The following is a 14,578-nucleotide window of genomic DNA, read 5'->3' on the forward strand; positions in this document are numbered from 1 at the left end:
CCCCAATGTTTTAAAAAATATTATGCATATGCTATATATTTTCCATCCATCTATTTACTGTACCGCTTATCCTACACACGGTGGGAGCCTGGAGCCTATCCCAATAAACCTGGGGCAGAAAGGTGGGAGACACCCTGGATGTTGTACCAACCCATCACATGGCACAATCCCTCACACAATTACACCCTACGGACAATTTGGAAATGCCAATTGGCCTTCAAAGCATGCCTTTTGACTGAGGGAGGAAACTGGAATACCTGGAGGAAACCCCTGAAGCACTATTACGTTAATAGTATGTTAATATATATGTAAATATATAAATGAATATGTATGATTTATATCCATAATAGCAGCTGTGTCTGTCTTGTGTATTGCTTTGGTCATGTGACTAATGCCACACATAAAATATTCATGTGTAATCATATGTTCGTCCGAAACTACACCCTTTACTATATATTTTATGATTTTTTTCCTCCAGTTGTGTCCAGGAGAATATCCAGTGTGCTCATGAAATCCCACAATGCACTGTTTAGGGTTGGTGTCCAAATGATGTACCCTAGATGGTACAAAATATCCACAATGCACTTGTGCAGGCAATATGGAGTATTCAACAAATAAGACAACCTCATATTTAATTGAGAGCTGGTCTTTCAGTAAAAACACATTAACAAATCTTTACATGTAGATGCTTTAGCTAAGGTACAGTAGCTCTATCATAATATGATATATTAAAAAAAAGATTAAATAAATATGTATTATGGAAGGAATTAAACACTTGGGAATTAAACACACTGTGCTGTAATAGGAAATTAATCAACAATACTGTAGTGTAATGCAACCCAAAGTGAAGCAGAGTTACTGTTACTACATTGGCACATCCTGAAGTGTTATATCACAGCAATACACCACCATTATACTGTTTTATTAAATAAAGTATGACACATTATACTTTTTAAAATTTATAGTTACAATTAATGTTGTGAAATGTCCACAAAACAGGTTGTGAAGTGTCTAAAATACAAGTCACACTGAATGAGTTGTTTCTACAGAAACGATAAACCTGTGATTTGAATTACAGATGGTATTACTGCTAGAACTGCTGTTATAGGAAATTAACCAATCAGACCTTCTGACCAATCAGATCTGAGAATTCAACAGCACTGTGGTATCAATAAGTATAATTAAGGACCACAGCTTTATAGTATTTAACATTTAGATTAATACTTCATAATTGTCTAGCATTGTTCAAATAAAATTATTATTTAAAAAAAAGGTTAGTTATTTGTGCAATAAGAGATGTTATAATGCTAAATGTGCATGCTTGTGAATTCTTGGGCCTTGTCCCATTCGTCTGGATCTAAGCTCCACTCCCTACATTAACGCCTGTGATTAAAGCTGATAATTGACTTTGGCTCTCGCTGAAAACATCACATCTGCCACAGCCGCCTCTCCTCACACACACTCGACTGAGAGGAGGACCGGCTCTGCATTCACCCAGACAGGAAGCCGGAACCAGCGAGCTCCTCCAAGGAGAATCAGATGACCCAAAAAACTATTTTCCCTGTAGGGGACAGCATAATATGACGCTCTACTCACTGAGCGCTTCTCTTTCAGCCCAATAACTCTCTCTCGCAATAAAACACGCTGACGTGTAACTTTATAAAAGCTTTATTAGTGTGATGCTGTAATTACGTGATGGATGACATTGTGGCTAAATAAACTTTGATAAAATCCCACCTGCTCCATCTTTTCTACCAAAATGTCCAGTGTGTGATGTCATAGCAGATTGGTTCCATTAGCACAAGGAATATGACTGTCTGTCCAGAATTTTTGTCTGTTTACACATCTATCCTGCTATCTGTCTGCTTGACTTTTCAACTACACCAGTCTCTCTGTCCAATTAACTGGATGACTATTTGTCATCTATCTGTCAGCTTGTCTGTCTGTCGCACTGTTCTTCTGCTTGACCTTCTATTAATTGGTCTGACAGTTTTTCTTGTCCAACATATTTCCTTCTGTCTGTCTTTTGTCCATCTATCTGTCTGTCTGTCCATCTGTCGATCTATCTGTCTGTCTATCCATGCCTCCATCCATCTTTGTCCATCTATATGTTTGTCCATTCACCTGTCCATCTATCTGTCTGTCTATACATGCAGACACGCATCCATCTCTCTCTCTCTTTGTCCATCTCTTCACATGTCATTCTATCTATCTGTCTGTCCATTTGTTCACCTGTCCATCTATCTGTGTGCTTCTCTGTATGTCTTTCTGTTTATCTGTCTGTTTTTCTGTCCATCTACATGTTAGTCTGTCTGTCTTTATCCTTTTATTTATCCATGTGTCTATCCAACCATATGTCTATGTATACGTATATTTTTCTGTCTGTCATCCCTCTATACCTTGGTCTATCCATCGATCTGTCTATTTGCCTACTGGCAAATATATATATTCATATATTCATCTGTCCCTTTTTGACAGTTTATTTGTCTGTCTTTCTATCTTTCTGTCTGTCTTTCTCTCACTATATCTCTCAGATTCTCTGCCTGTCTTTGTTTCTGGCATTTTGTCCATCTGTCTGCTTCTCTGTATGTCTGTCTTTTTGTTTGTCTGACTGTCTGACTGTGTCTCTCCTTCTACCTCTTGGTCATTCTGTCAAAATGTTGCTTTGCTTCTGAACTCAGTCAATCTGTCTGTCTGACTGTGTGTTAATCTATCTATCAGTTCATCTACAGTGCCCTCCACTAATATTGGCACCCTTGTTAAATATGAGCAAAGAAGGCTGTGAAAAATGTCTATTGTTTAACCTTAAAAAAAATCACAAAAATACTCTGCTCTCATGGATAGCAACCAATTGCAAACACAACACAGGTTTATCAAAAAATATCTTTTTTTAAATATCGGTATGCAACAATTATTATTATTATTATTTAGTCAATACTTTGTGCTACTGCCCTTTGCCAAGATAGCGCTGAGTCTTCTCCTATAATGCCTGATGAGGTTGGAAAATACATGGCAAGGGTGATGAGACCATTCCGCCATACAGAATCTCTCCAGATCCTTCAATTTTCGAAGTCTATGCTGGTGGACTCTCCTCTTCAGTTCACCCCACAGGTTTTCTATGCGGTTCAAGTACAGGGGACTGGGATGGCCATGGCAGGATCTTGATTTTGTGGTCAGTAAACCATTTTTGTGTTTATTGTGATGTATGTTTTGGATCATTGTCCTGCTGGAAGATCCAACCATGGCCCATTTTAAACTTTCTGGCAGAAGCAGTCAGGTTTTCATTTAATATCTGTTGATATTTGATAGAGTCCATGATGCTATGCATCCTAACAAAATGTCCAGGTCCTCTGGCAGAAAAACAGAACCATAACATTAAAGAGCCACCACCATATTTAACCGTGGGCATGAAGTACTTTTCCATATGGCTAACTCTCTGTGTGCGCCAAAACCACCTCTGGTGTTTATTATCAAAAAGATCTATTTTGGTTTCATCTGACCATAGAACCCAATCCCATTTGAAGTTCCAGTAGTGTCTGGCAAACTGAAGATGCTCGAGTTTATTTTTGGATGAGAGTAGAGGCTTTTTTTTTGAAACCCTTCTAAACAACTTGTGGTGATGTAGGTAACTTCGGATTGTAGTTTTGGAGACTTTCTGACCCCAAGACACTGTGATCCTTGGAGATTTTTTGGTTACTCGAACCATCCTCTTCACAGTGCATTGAGACAATATAGACACACATCCAAATCCAGGTTGATTCATAACATTTCCAGTTGACTGGAACTTCTTAATTATTGCCCTGACTGTGGAAATGGGCATTTTCAATGCTTGTGCTATTTTCTTATAGCCACTTCCCATTTTGTGAAGCTCAACAACCTTTTGCTGCACATCACAGCTATATTCCTTGGTCTTACTCACTGTTATGGGTAAGACTAAGGAAATTATGCCTATGTGTTACCTCATATTTATACCCCTGTGAAACAGTAAGTCATGGTTTCATGACAATTTCCTGTTCCTAGTCACCCAGGTGTACTAAAGAAAGGTAAAATATCAATGGGAATATACTTCAAATATATTTTTCTCATATGAATTCATGGGGTACCAATAATTGAGGCACACCTATATTTAACAAAGATTTAAAAAAAAAAAAAAAAAAAAAACCTGTGTTGTGTTTGCAATTGTTTGAACAATGCAAAACTCAAGACAGCCCGGAACCCAAGCTCAGGATTTAAGAAACTTGACCCTGTAACTGTGGAGCAAATGTTTTTGCATAAAAGTTCAGTTTAAAATGCATTCTGTTTGTCCTCTAACAGTTCCACAGCCACCCAAAAGAAGGACACACCTCACAGCTTAAAAGCCACTGTTCTAGAGGACCATCTTTAGCACAATCATCCTGATTACACCTTACAAAATGACTTGATTAGGATGGACACAACTGTACTGAAAATAAAATGCAGCTAAATAAGGTATGACTAAATGAAAAGTGTGAAATGTATGAAAAGTGTTAAACAAAAAGATTTATATGAGAGCCAGTTGGTCATTTTAAAGAGTGAAATATCCATCCATTCATTTTCTGCACCGCTTATCCTACACAGGTTTGCAGGGGAACCCCTATCCCAGGGAACTCGGGTAACAAGGCGGGTACACCATGGACAGGGTGCCAACCCATTGCAGAGCACAATCACACACACATTCATACGCTATAAACAATTGGGAAACATCAATCAGACTACAACGCATGTCTTTGGTCTTGGGGAGGAAATCGGAGTACCTGGAGGAAAACCCTGAAGCAGGAGGTGGGATTTGAACCCCCAACCATGGAGGTGTGAGACAAACGTGCAAACCTCTAAGCCACTAAGGGCTTCACTAGAAACAATAAAATATATAAAACATACTTATAACTTTAAAACAAGTCAATAAGATGAGATAAGAACTCCCAAACAACAACACAAGAGCAAATATTTTCTTCTTGTCAAAGGATCACAAATTCGAGTCCTAACAATAATGCTGCCGTCCAAGAGAGAAATCAGTTTCTGATTTGGAACCTTAATACCGTGAGGTTTTATCTTCCAACTGATTTTATACCCTGGTGGGTCTTACCTGAATATCATAGTCACTGCGGCTCAGACGGTCGTCATTCTCATCTGTGATCTCCGTCACCTCTGACAGGTCGTCATCTTCATACTCATCCAGACTCATGTCATGAGTTAGCCTACACACACACACACACACACACACACATTAAAATGAATACTTAAAGAACAAAAACAGAAGGAAGAGTGACAGTCAAAGACCTCCAAGTTCTCCAACATACTTGACACACCACAGTGTGTCTAATAGAACTGGTGCAGTTTTATATATAAGAATACACAAATATTGACTGTTTATTATTTATAGTCAGTTCTTTATATGTAGAAATATTTCATTTCAGAATTTTGAAAGGATGATTGCGATACAGAATTTCTTTGCATGTGCCTAAGACGTCTGCACTGTAGTGTATATTCTGTTTCTCTTATACATTATGAGCTCAGATCTATAACATGGTATCTAGGTACACCATGGTGCAAAGCACTCTGGGACCTAAAACAACATATAAGATCACATCTGCTCAGTGAGCTCAGACTCTGAAGTATGGCTCTAAACAAATTGGGAGACATGATATGAGCTGAGTTCTGCTAATGTTCAGCTTGAGGAGGAACTGATGGAGTGAGGATGATGCGCCGTCTCCAGAACTGCATAACCTCACATGCATTAGTGCCACGAGCAGCCAAGCTGAGAATGATTCCTAGATGTGCTTACTGTCTCATTATCACATAAACACACCAACACACGCTGAAAAATTGTTCTTATAATTTCAGTATTAGATTAAAACAACCGCTGTATCCACAAAGTCACCAGTATTGTGGATGACTTCTCTCACCCCTCTCATGGACTCTTCACCCTCCTGCCATGTGGCAGAAGGTACAGGACCATCCGTGCGACCACCAGCAGACTCCGCAACAGACTCTGACTGCCCTGAGGCAGTCAGATTACTCAACACCCTGCTGCCTCCCAACGCTCACCTGGGCTAGTCAAACACCTAACCCAGTAAGACTCAGTACCACTACGCACTGCACTAACTCAGTAAGACTCAGTACCACTACACTAACCCAGTAAGACTAAGTACCACTACACTAACTCATTAAGACTAAGTACCACTACACTAATCCATTAAGACTAAGTACCACTACACCCAGTAAGACTCAGTACCACTACACTAACCCATTAAGACTAAGTACCACTACACACTGCACTACACCCAGTAAGACTCAGTACCACTACACTAACCCATTAAGACTAAGTACCACTACACTAACTCATTAAGACTAAGTACCACTACACTAACCCATTAAGACTCAGTACCACTACACTAACCCAGTAAGACTAAGTACCACTACACACTGCACTACACCCAGTAAGACTCAGTACCACTACACTAACCCAGTAAGACTCAGTACCACTACACTAACCCAGTAAGACTCAGTACCACTACACTAACCCAGTAAGCCTCAGTACCACTACACTAACCCAGTAAGCCTCAGTACCACTACACTAACCCAGTAAGCCTCAGTACCACTACACTAACCCAGTAAGCCTCAGTACCACTACACTAACCCAGTAAGACTCAGTACCACTACACACTGCACTAACCCAGAAAGACTCAGCACCACTACACTAACCCAGTAAGCCTCAGTACCACTACACTAACCCAGTAAGACTTAGTACCACTACACTAACCCAGTAAGCCTCAGTACCACTACACTAACCCAGTAAGACTAAGTACCACTACACTAACCCAGTAAGACTCAGTACCACTACACTAACCCAGTAAGCCTCAGTACCACTACACTAACCCAGTAAGCCTCAGTACCACTACACTAACCCAGTAAGCCTCAGTACCACTACACTAACCCAGTAAGCCTCAGTACCACTACACTAACCCAGTAAGCCTCAGTACCACTACACTAACCCAGTAAGACTTAGTACCACTACACTAACCCAGTAAGCCTCAGTACCACTACACTAACCCAGTAAGCCTCAGTACCACTACACTAACCCAGTAAGACTCAGTACCACTACACTAACCCAGTAAGACTCAGTACCACTACACTAACCCAGTAAGACTCAGTACCACTACACTAACAGTGCACTTTACATAGCTGCATCAGTCACTTTATATTATAGAACTGGTTTTTACTTCCAATATTGCTGCTATCCTTGTGCTGCTACATTACACAATAGCTTACAGTTTACAGTCCACATTCTGTGTATTTTCACTCCTGTGTATTTATTGTTTTGTTCTGTGTATTGATTGCCCTGCACTTGTCTGACACTGTTGTGTATTTGCACTTTAAGTAGTCTTGTGTACTGTTCTGTGTTGCACCATGGTCCTGAAGAAACATAATTTCGTTCCAATGTATACAAGCTGCAGTATATAGAGGAATGACAATAAATACCCACTTGACTTGACAAATAAATCACAAATCATGAATAACTAGACTTGTTTAAAAGAGAGCTGGACTAGAGAAAAACATGCAACTACTGTTTTTGAGGGAAAATTGCATTCTTACATATTTCTTACATATCTTTAGATAACTCTGATGAATCCAAATGTCTACTTTATTTACAACAATGTAGGATTTGTACAAAGCAGAACTGCAAAGATCCTGAAACGACTGAATGACGCCATGGGTGGGACCTTCTTCAGCTTCTCCGCTGCACAGATTTCATGCAGACAGCAGAAACTAGAAAACTGCAGCACTTTTCTTTGGTACAACCTCAAACAATTCATTTCTATCTTATTATAATACCAAGTATCATCATGATGCATAAAGCTAAACATGGAAAAATAAGGAATCTTAATACTTAGACATTTTTTTTTCAACTTCACAACGAAATGCCTCAGCAGAAGAGCATCACATCTTTACTTCCTCATTACCTCAACATTTCCATAAAAAAATATTAAATCATTTGGGGAAAAATGAAAGGTTATAATGTTATGGGTAATTAACCTCTGGTCAGTGGTGCAGTTTTTAATTCGTCTGAAAAGTTTCAGTGAGAAAATTGACTCTTATAGTATGAACGTAATCAAAGCACTCACTATACAGCATATTGTTTGTGAAGTCTTACAGGAATATTGATGCAGAAACCTGTAATAAATTCAAATAAAATAAAGAATACATGAATATAAATAAATAAATAAGTAAGTAAATAAATAAATAATTGAATGAATGACCAAACTAAATTAATGGAGAAAACGTTGGCCTCTTCTCGATAAAATGACATCTTTATTAAAAATAAGAAAAGACAAATAAAACAATTAAGCAACTAAAACCTACAAAGGCTAAAAATAACATTTGCTTTGCTTAAATTCCTGTAGGACAATCCTGCAGTACACTGGACTAGCTAAATACTTTTTGTGCAGCCCTGCTAGTCACCCATCTATTTGCTGTACTGTATACTCAACCTGATCTGTGATCACTTCATCCTAATAAAATGCTCTGCTCTGCTCGCTTCACACTAATCTGAGGTCAGTAAAGTGCAGGACATTATTGCAAAGCCTTTCACATTTGCTTTAAATCCAAATCTTTTACTTCCAGTAAAACAAACAAACAAACAAACAAAAAAACACTGACATATCTTGTGCCAAACTAGTAAAAGCTGTTAAAACTAGTACAAGCTCTGTTAAAAATCATAAAGTTTGTCTCTGCATAAAAACTGTTTTATTTTTTGTTTTTTGGGTGGGCCCAGTGTGTGTGTGTGTGTGTGTGTGTGTGTGTGTGTGTGTGTGTACAGTACCATTTCTCCCACTGCTCCTCCATCCAGGCATCTCCATCCTCCCTGGAGTCCATGACCAAGCAGAGCACCATCTGGGGTGGAATGAGACCAGGCAATAATGACGCCACACACACACACACACACACACACACACACACACACACACACACACACACACACACACACTTCCACACACGAGTGGTCCTAGTGTTTTCCTGGGGAATCCTAAAGCAGCAAAGACAAGTTACTAAGAAACAGCACGTCGTCCGATCTTCTAATCAGCATCATACTGAAGCTTGGACACTCCCTGCTTATGTGTACGTGTGTGTATGTGTGTATGTGTGTGTGTGTGTGTGTGTGTGTGTGTGTCCTTCCCAGGGTCAATTACAGTCAGCAGTGGATGGAGAAAGAGGCGGAGAAAGAGGCAGGGTTCTTTTAAAAGGCCTGCCGCTGATCTGACTGATGGTGTGGATCGATGCGGCTCAGGTTTCTTCCCTCCTCCTCCTCCTCACACATTTTGGAGACTCTGGCCAGCAGCAGCATAAGGAAAAACACGACTAGTAGGATTGATGGCACTGATAAGGACTGAAAATAAACACACAGCCCCACCCAGACTGTAGCACTACCTCTCAGAGCCTATGCAATTATAGCTCATTTACCAGCAGAAGGCTTCAAAATAATTCCGCACTTCAAATTCAGAGGAAGCCACAATGAGCTTCACAATACAAAAAGAAAATAATACGAAGAACCTGGAACATTGTTGTGTCCACATTAAAGGAAACGTTTGGTGAAAATCAAATTTACACCATTTACACTTACTCGAAAGATACACAATTGGTCAAGACATGATTTGGTAGAGATCTAAAAGGTAATCTCACCCAAAATCTTCATCATATACAGTATCTCACAAAAGTGAGTACACCCCTCACATTTTTGTAAATATTTGATTATATATTTTCATGTGACAACACTGAAGAAATGACACTTTGCTACAATGTAAAGTAGTGAGTGTACAGCTTGTGTAACAGTGTAAATTTGCTGTCCCCTCAAAATAACTCAACACACAGCCATTAATGTCTAAACCGCTGGCAACAAAAGTGAGTACACCCCTAAGTGAAAATGTCCAAATTGGGCCCAAAGTGTCAATATTTTGTGTGGCCACCATTATTTTCCAGCACTGCCTTAACCCTCTTGGGCATGGAGTTCACCAGAGCTTCACAGGTTGCCACTGGGGTCCTCTTCCACTCCTCCATGACAACATCACAGAGCTGGTGGATGTTAGAGATGTTGTGCTCCTCCACCTTCTGTTTGAGGATGCCCCACAGATGCTCAATAGTGTTTAGGTCTGGAGACATGCTTGGCCAGTCCATCACCTTCACCCTCAGCTTCTTTAGCAAGGCAGTGGTCGTCTTGGAGGTGTGTTTGGGGTCGTTATCATGCTGGAATACTGCATACTGATCATGCTCTGCTTCAGTATGTCACAGTACATGTTGGCATTCATGGTTCCCTCAATGAACTGTAGCTCCCCAGTGCCGGCAGCACTCATGCAGCCTCAGACCATGACACTCCCACCACCATGCTTGACTGTAGGCAAGACACACTTGTCTTTGTACTCCTCACCTGATTGCCGCCACACACGTTTGACACCATCTGAACCAAATAAGTTTATCTTGATCTCATCAGACCACAGGACATGGTTCCAGTAATCCATGTCCTTAGTCTGCTTGTCTCCAGCAAACTGTTTTCAGGCTTTCTTGTGCATCATCTTTAGAAGAGGCTTCCTTCTGGGACGACAGCCATGCAGACCAATTTGATGCAGTGTGCGGCATATGGTCTGAGCACTGACAGGCTGACCCCCCACCCCTTCAACCTCTGCAGCAATGCTGGCAGCACTCATATGTCTATTTCCCAAAGACAACCTCTGGATATGACGCTGAGCACGTGCACTAAACTTCTTTGGTCGACCATGGCAAGGCCTGTTCTGAGTGGAACCTGTCCTGTTAAACCGCTATATGGTCTTGGCCACCGTGCTGCAGCTCAGTGTCAGTGTCTTGGCAATCTTCTTATAGCCTAGGCCATCTTTTTGTAGAGCAACAATTCTTTTATTCAGATCCTCAGAGAGTTCTTTGCCATGAGGTGCTATGTTGAACTTCCAGTGACCAGTATGAGGGAGTGTGAGAGCGATGACACCAAATTTAACACACCTGCTCCCCATTCACACCTGAGACCTTGTAACACTAACAAGTCACATGACACCGGGGAGGGAAAATGACTAATTGGGCCCAATTTGGACATTTTCACTTAGGGGTGTACTCACTTTTGTTGCCAGCGGTTTAGACATTAATGGCTGTGTGTTGAGTTATTTTGAGGGGACAGCAAATTTACACTGTTACACAAGCTGTACACTCACTACTTTACATTGTAGCAAAGTGTCATTTCTTCAGTGTTGTCACATGAAAAGATATAATCAAATATTTACAAAAATGTGAGGGGTGCACTCACTTCTGTGAGATACTGTACTTGTTCAAACATAATTAATCCACAGTCTTACTTTTAAATAACCCTTTTGTAAAATAGCAGAAATAGTTTGCATTATTTTCTTATCAACACCCTCTCCTGCCATGTTTCATTCCTTACTTATTGTTTATGAAATTTTCATTACAATTGTGATTCACTGTACATCTCACAATAGGGGGCTCAAAGTCACAAATTGCCTCTTTAAATGCTAACGTATGTAATTCTTGAAAGATCCCCAGAGATGTAGTGTAGATGTAGTCATCGGTCTGCATGTGGACATCCACCTGAGTACAGGGCTTTTACAGGCATTATCACCTCATTAGATCTCGTTCATGAACGCGCACGAACACACGCTGTTCTGCATCAGCACAACTGCACAGTCGAAAAAACTGCACCTTTTGAAGAAAAGGCAAAATCATATGGAGCCCCAATTCTGTGGATTCTGATTGGTCAGAAGGTGAGGACTCATTATTTATAAGATCAGCTCGGACCGTAATTAGGCTGAAATTGAAATCACAGGTTTATATAAACGTTATGGTTTCTAAATCACGGCGATTAGCGTGGCGGCTAGCCCACGGAGTCTAAGCCTAATAATAAATACGTTTCAAAATTTGTTGTTTATTAAAAACATCTAATCGTTGATATGGTTAGGAGATGTTTATGTACCAATTATGGAAGGAGTCTTCAGTGTCAGTGCTTTGGAACAGTCAAATGTAAGTCTTCAGGAAGGAGTATTATTAATTATGTTATAATGTAAGTGATAACAGGAACGTGTTTCATGGACATTCAACAACATTAAATGTAGCAATAAACGGATTAACGTATGATGCGACATTATTTAATAAATTAAATCGTACAGTAATTGTTGCGGTATAAGAGGAATATAAAACTTCAGGATGTGCTGTTTTTAGAAAATAAAACATTTTGGGGTGGTAACAGTCTTTCACACCAATCATTATTTTCCTATAATAACATTCCCTGTCGTGCTTTTACGTCCTACATAACAACGGAGGAAAAAACAGCCTAGGAAATGCCCCAAAAATGCTACTTTTACTTTTAACTGTTAACATTTAATAAATATATTTACAGTGTACCACCTAAGTGTTCAACAGCATGAAGTGTGTGTGTATAACTTGAATTGGACAGTTACTGGCCTTGTAATACAGCTTCTGCCCTATATGTGACATTTGACCTTGCATTGACTTGAAAAGTATCTAGTTACCTGCAGTGAGGCAGCCTCGAGGAAGGTCATGTGACCTATCAGACCCACACTGCACATATTACTTTGTTTACTGCTGATGCTGTGAGCGGCCATGTTGATTTTATGTCACCTGCTGAACTCGGAGCTGACGAAACCATCCCGACTTCCTGATTAGGAATTCTTTGTTTTGTTTTTTTCCCCCTGGTTGGAGGTTGTGAATAAGTTATGAGCTCGAGTCGACTGCAGCAATAGTGTTCATCAATCAATATGAGGAGATTAAGAATTAAATAAAATTCCAACCCAGTCCGACTCCAACCTCAGCCTTATTGATTAAGTAAAGAAATGCAGCTGTTGAAACACTGCAGTGTGACTGAGAGAAACATTCGGCCTTGTATAGCGTAAAAGCAGCTGTTATGTTTGATGGAAAACAATTTCTTACAAATTAAATCTGAACAGTTTAATATACATTAATCAGCCATAACATTAAAACCACCTGCCTAATATTGTGCAGGTCCCCCTTGTGCCACCAAAACAGCTCTGATCCATCAAGGCATGGACTCCACAAGACCGCTGAATGTAGACAGGTGCCATTGTAATGAGATAAGGAATGTTATTCACTTCACCTGTCAGTGTTTTAATGTTATGTCTGATCATTGTACGTTATATAGTGGGACATTTCAAAGTATGATCAGAGCAGTTTTTTTAATTGTAAAATTGAACCAGTTAAATGTGTACTGTATGTTAGAGAGAGAGAAGGGCGAGGCTATGTTTAATGAGAAAAGCGGTGTCACCCTCTAGTGGGATAAAAGAGAAGCTAGATAGACTGGAGGGTTTAAATGTATTAGAAAGAAGAGATGTCTAAACAGACAGATGATTGAATTTATTTCGATTGTAATTTCTGGCTTCCTCCATTCATTAAATTAATCCCGCAGCACTGTTAAACTCACGGTTGAATCTGACTGGGAAATAATCAATGAGAGTTAATGCAGAGTTACATTCAAAAATGGATTATTTTCTAAAAGCAGCACATTGTGAAAGGTTTTATTCCTCTTATACCACAAGAATTTTGCCTACGATTACATTTTATCTATTAAAGAACATGCATCATGCATTTGATCCATTCCGTTACTTTTAGTATTGTGGAATGTCCGTGAAACAAATTATTATTTACATTTTAACATACATATATATATATACATATATATATACACACACACACATATACATATATATATATATATATATATATATATATATATATATATATATATATATATATATATATATATATATATATATACAGCCCTTCAATCACTTTCTCATGAAGATAATAAGACAGAAAAAACAAAGACCTTCCTGTTTTAGAAAACCCACAGCTTTACCTCTGTCTATTACAAAGTGCTGACACTGGAGACTCCTTCCAAAATGTTAAATCAACCTGTCTTTACAGAAATCTTCAGCATCTCAGCGATTATATCTTGTTCTTTGTTAAATAAAATGTTCAGTACTTCTCACGAGGCCTAGATAATGTAAAGCGCCTGTCATACAAGTCCCTGTGAATTAGCTGTTACTATAGAAACGATAACATATTACAAATAGCGCATGAATATAAACCCGTGATTTGCCTCATAGATGGAACTACAGTCAGAGCTGATGTTACAGAAGATTTACCCATGGAAAATATGAGCATAGAAGGCTGTGAAAAACTGTCTTTATTGTTTAACCTTTTGATCTTCTGTTAAAAAAATAATAAATTCACATAAATACTCTGCTCTCATGGATATCATATAATTGCAAACACAGAACAAAAAATATTTTAAAATAAAATAAAATTTGTTAAATACAGTATGCAACAATTATTGGCACCCTTTTAGTCAATACTTTGTGCTACCTCCCTTTGCCATGATAACAGCTCTGAGTCTTCTCCTATAATGCCTGATGAGGTTGGAGAATACATGGCAAGCGATCTGAGACCATTCCTCCATACAGAAACTCTCTAGATCATTCACATTTCGAGGTCCACACTGGTGGACTCCCCGCTT

At 39.2% G+C, this 14,578-nt stretch overlaps 1 protein-coding gene across 1 annotated transcript in view; it reads right to left on the reverse strand.

Moving 5' to 3' along the window:
* Positions 1 to 9,754, reverse strand: part of mapk8ip1a (mitogen-activated protein kinase 8 interacting protein 1a) — a 29,045-nt gene extending 19,291 nt beyond the window's left edge. Inside the window, exons 1-2 of the mRNA XM_053631294.1 lie at positions 8,840 to 9,754; positions 5,102 to 5,213 (exon numbers count right to left, since the gene is read on the reverse strand). Coding sequence (XP_053487269.1) covers positions 5,102 to 5,213; positions 8,840 to 8,910 — 183 coding nt within the window. The 5' untranslated portion in view covers positions 8,911 to 9,754. The remainder of the gene's footprint in view (positions 1 to 5,101; positions 5,214 to 8,839) is intronic.
* Between the last annotated feature and the right edge of the window lie 4,824 nt (positions 9,755 to 14,578).

This window comes from Ictalurus furcatus, chromosome 8, assembly GCF_023375685.1.
Source record: "Ictalurus furcatus strain D&B chromosome 8, Billie_1.0, whole genome shotgun sequence".
Classification (NCBI taxonomy): domain Eukaryota; kingdom Metazoa; phylum Chordata; class Actinopteri; order Siluriformes; family Ictaluridae; genus Ictalurus; species Ictalurus furcatus.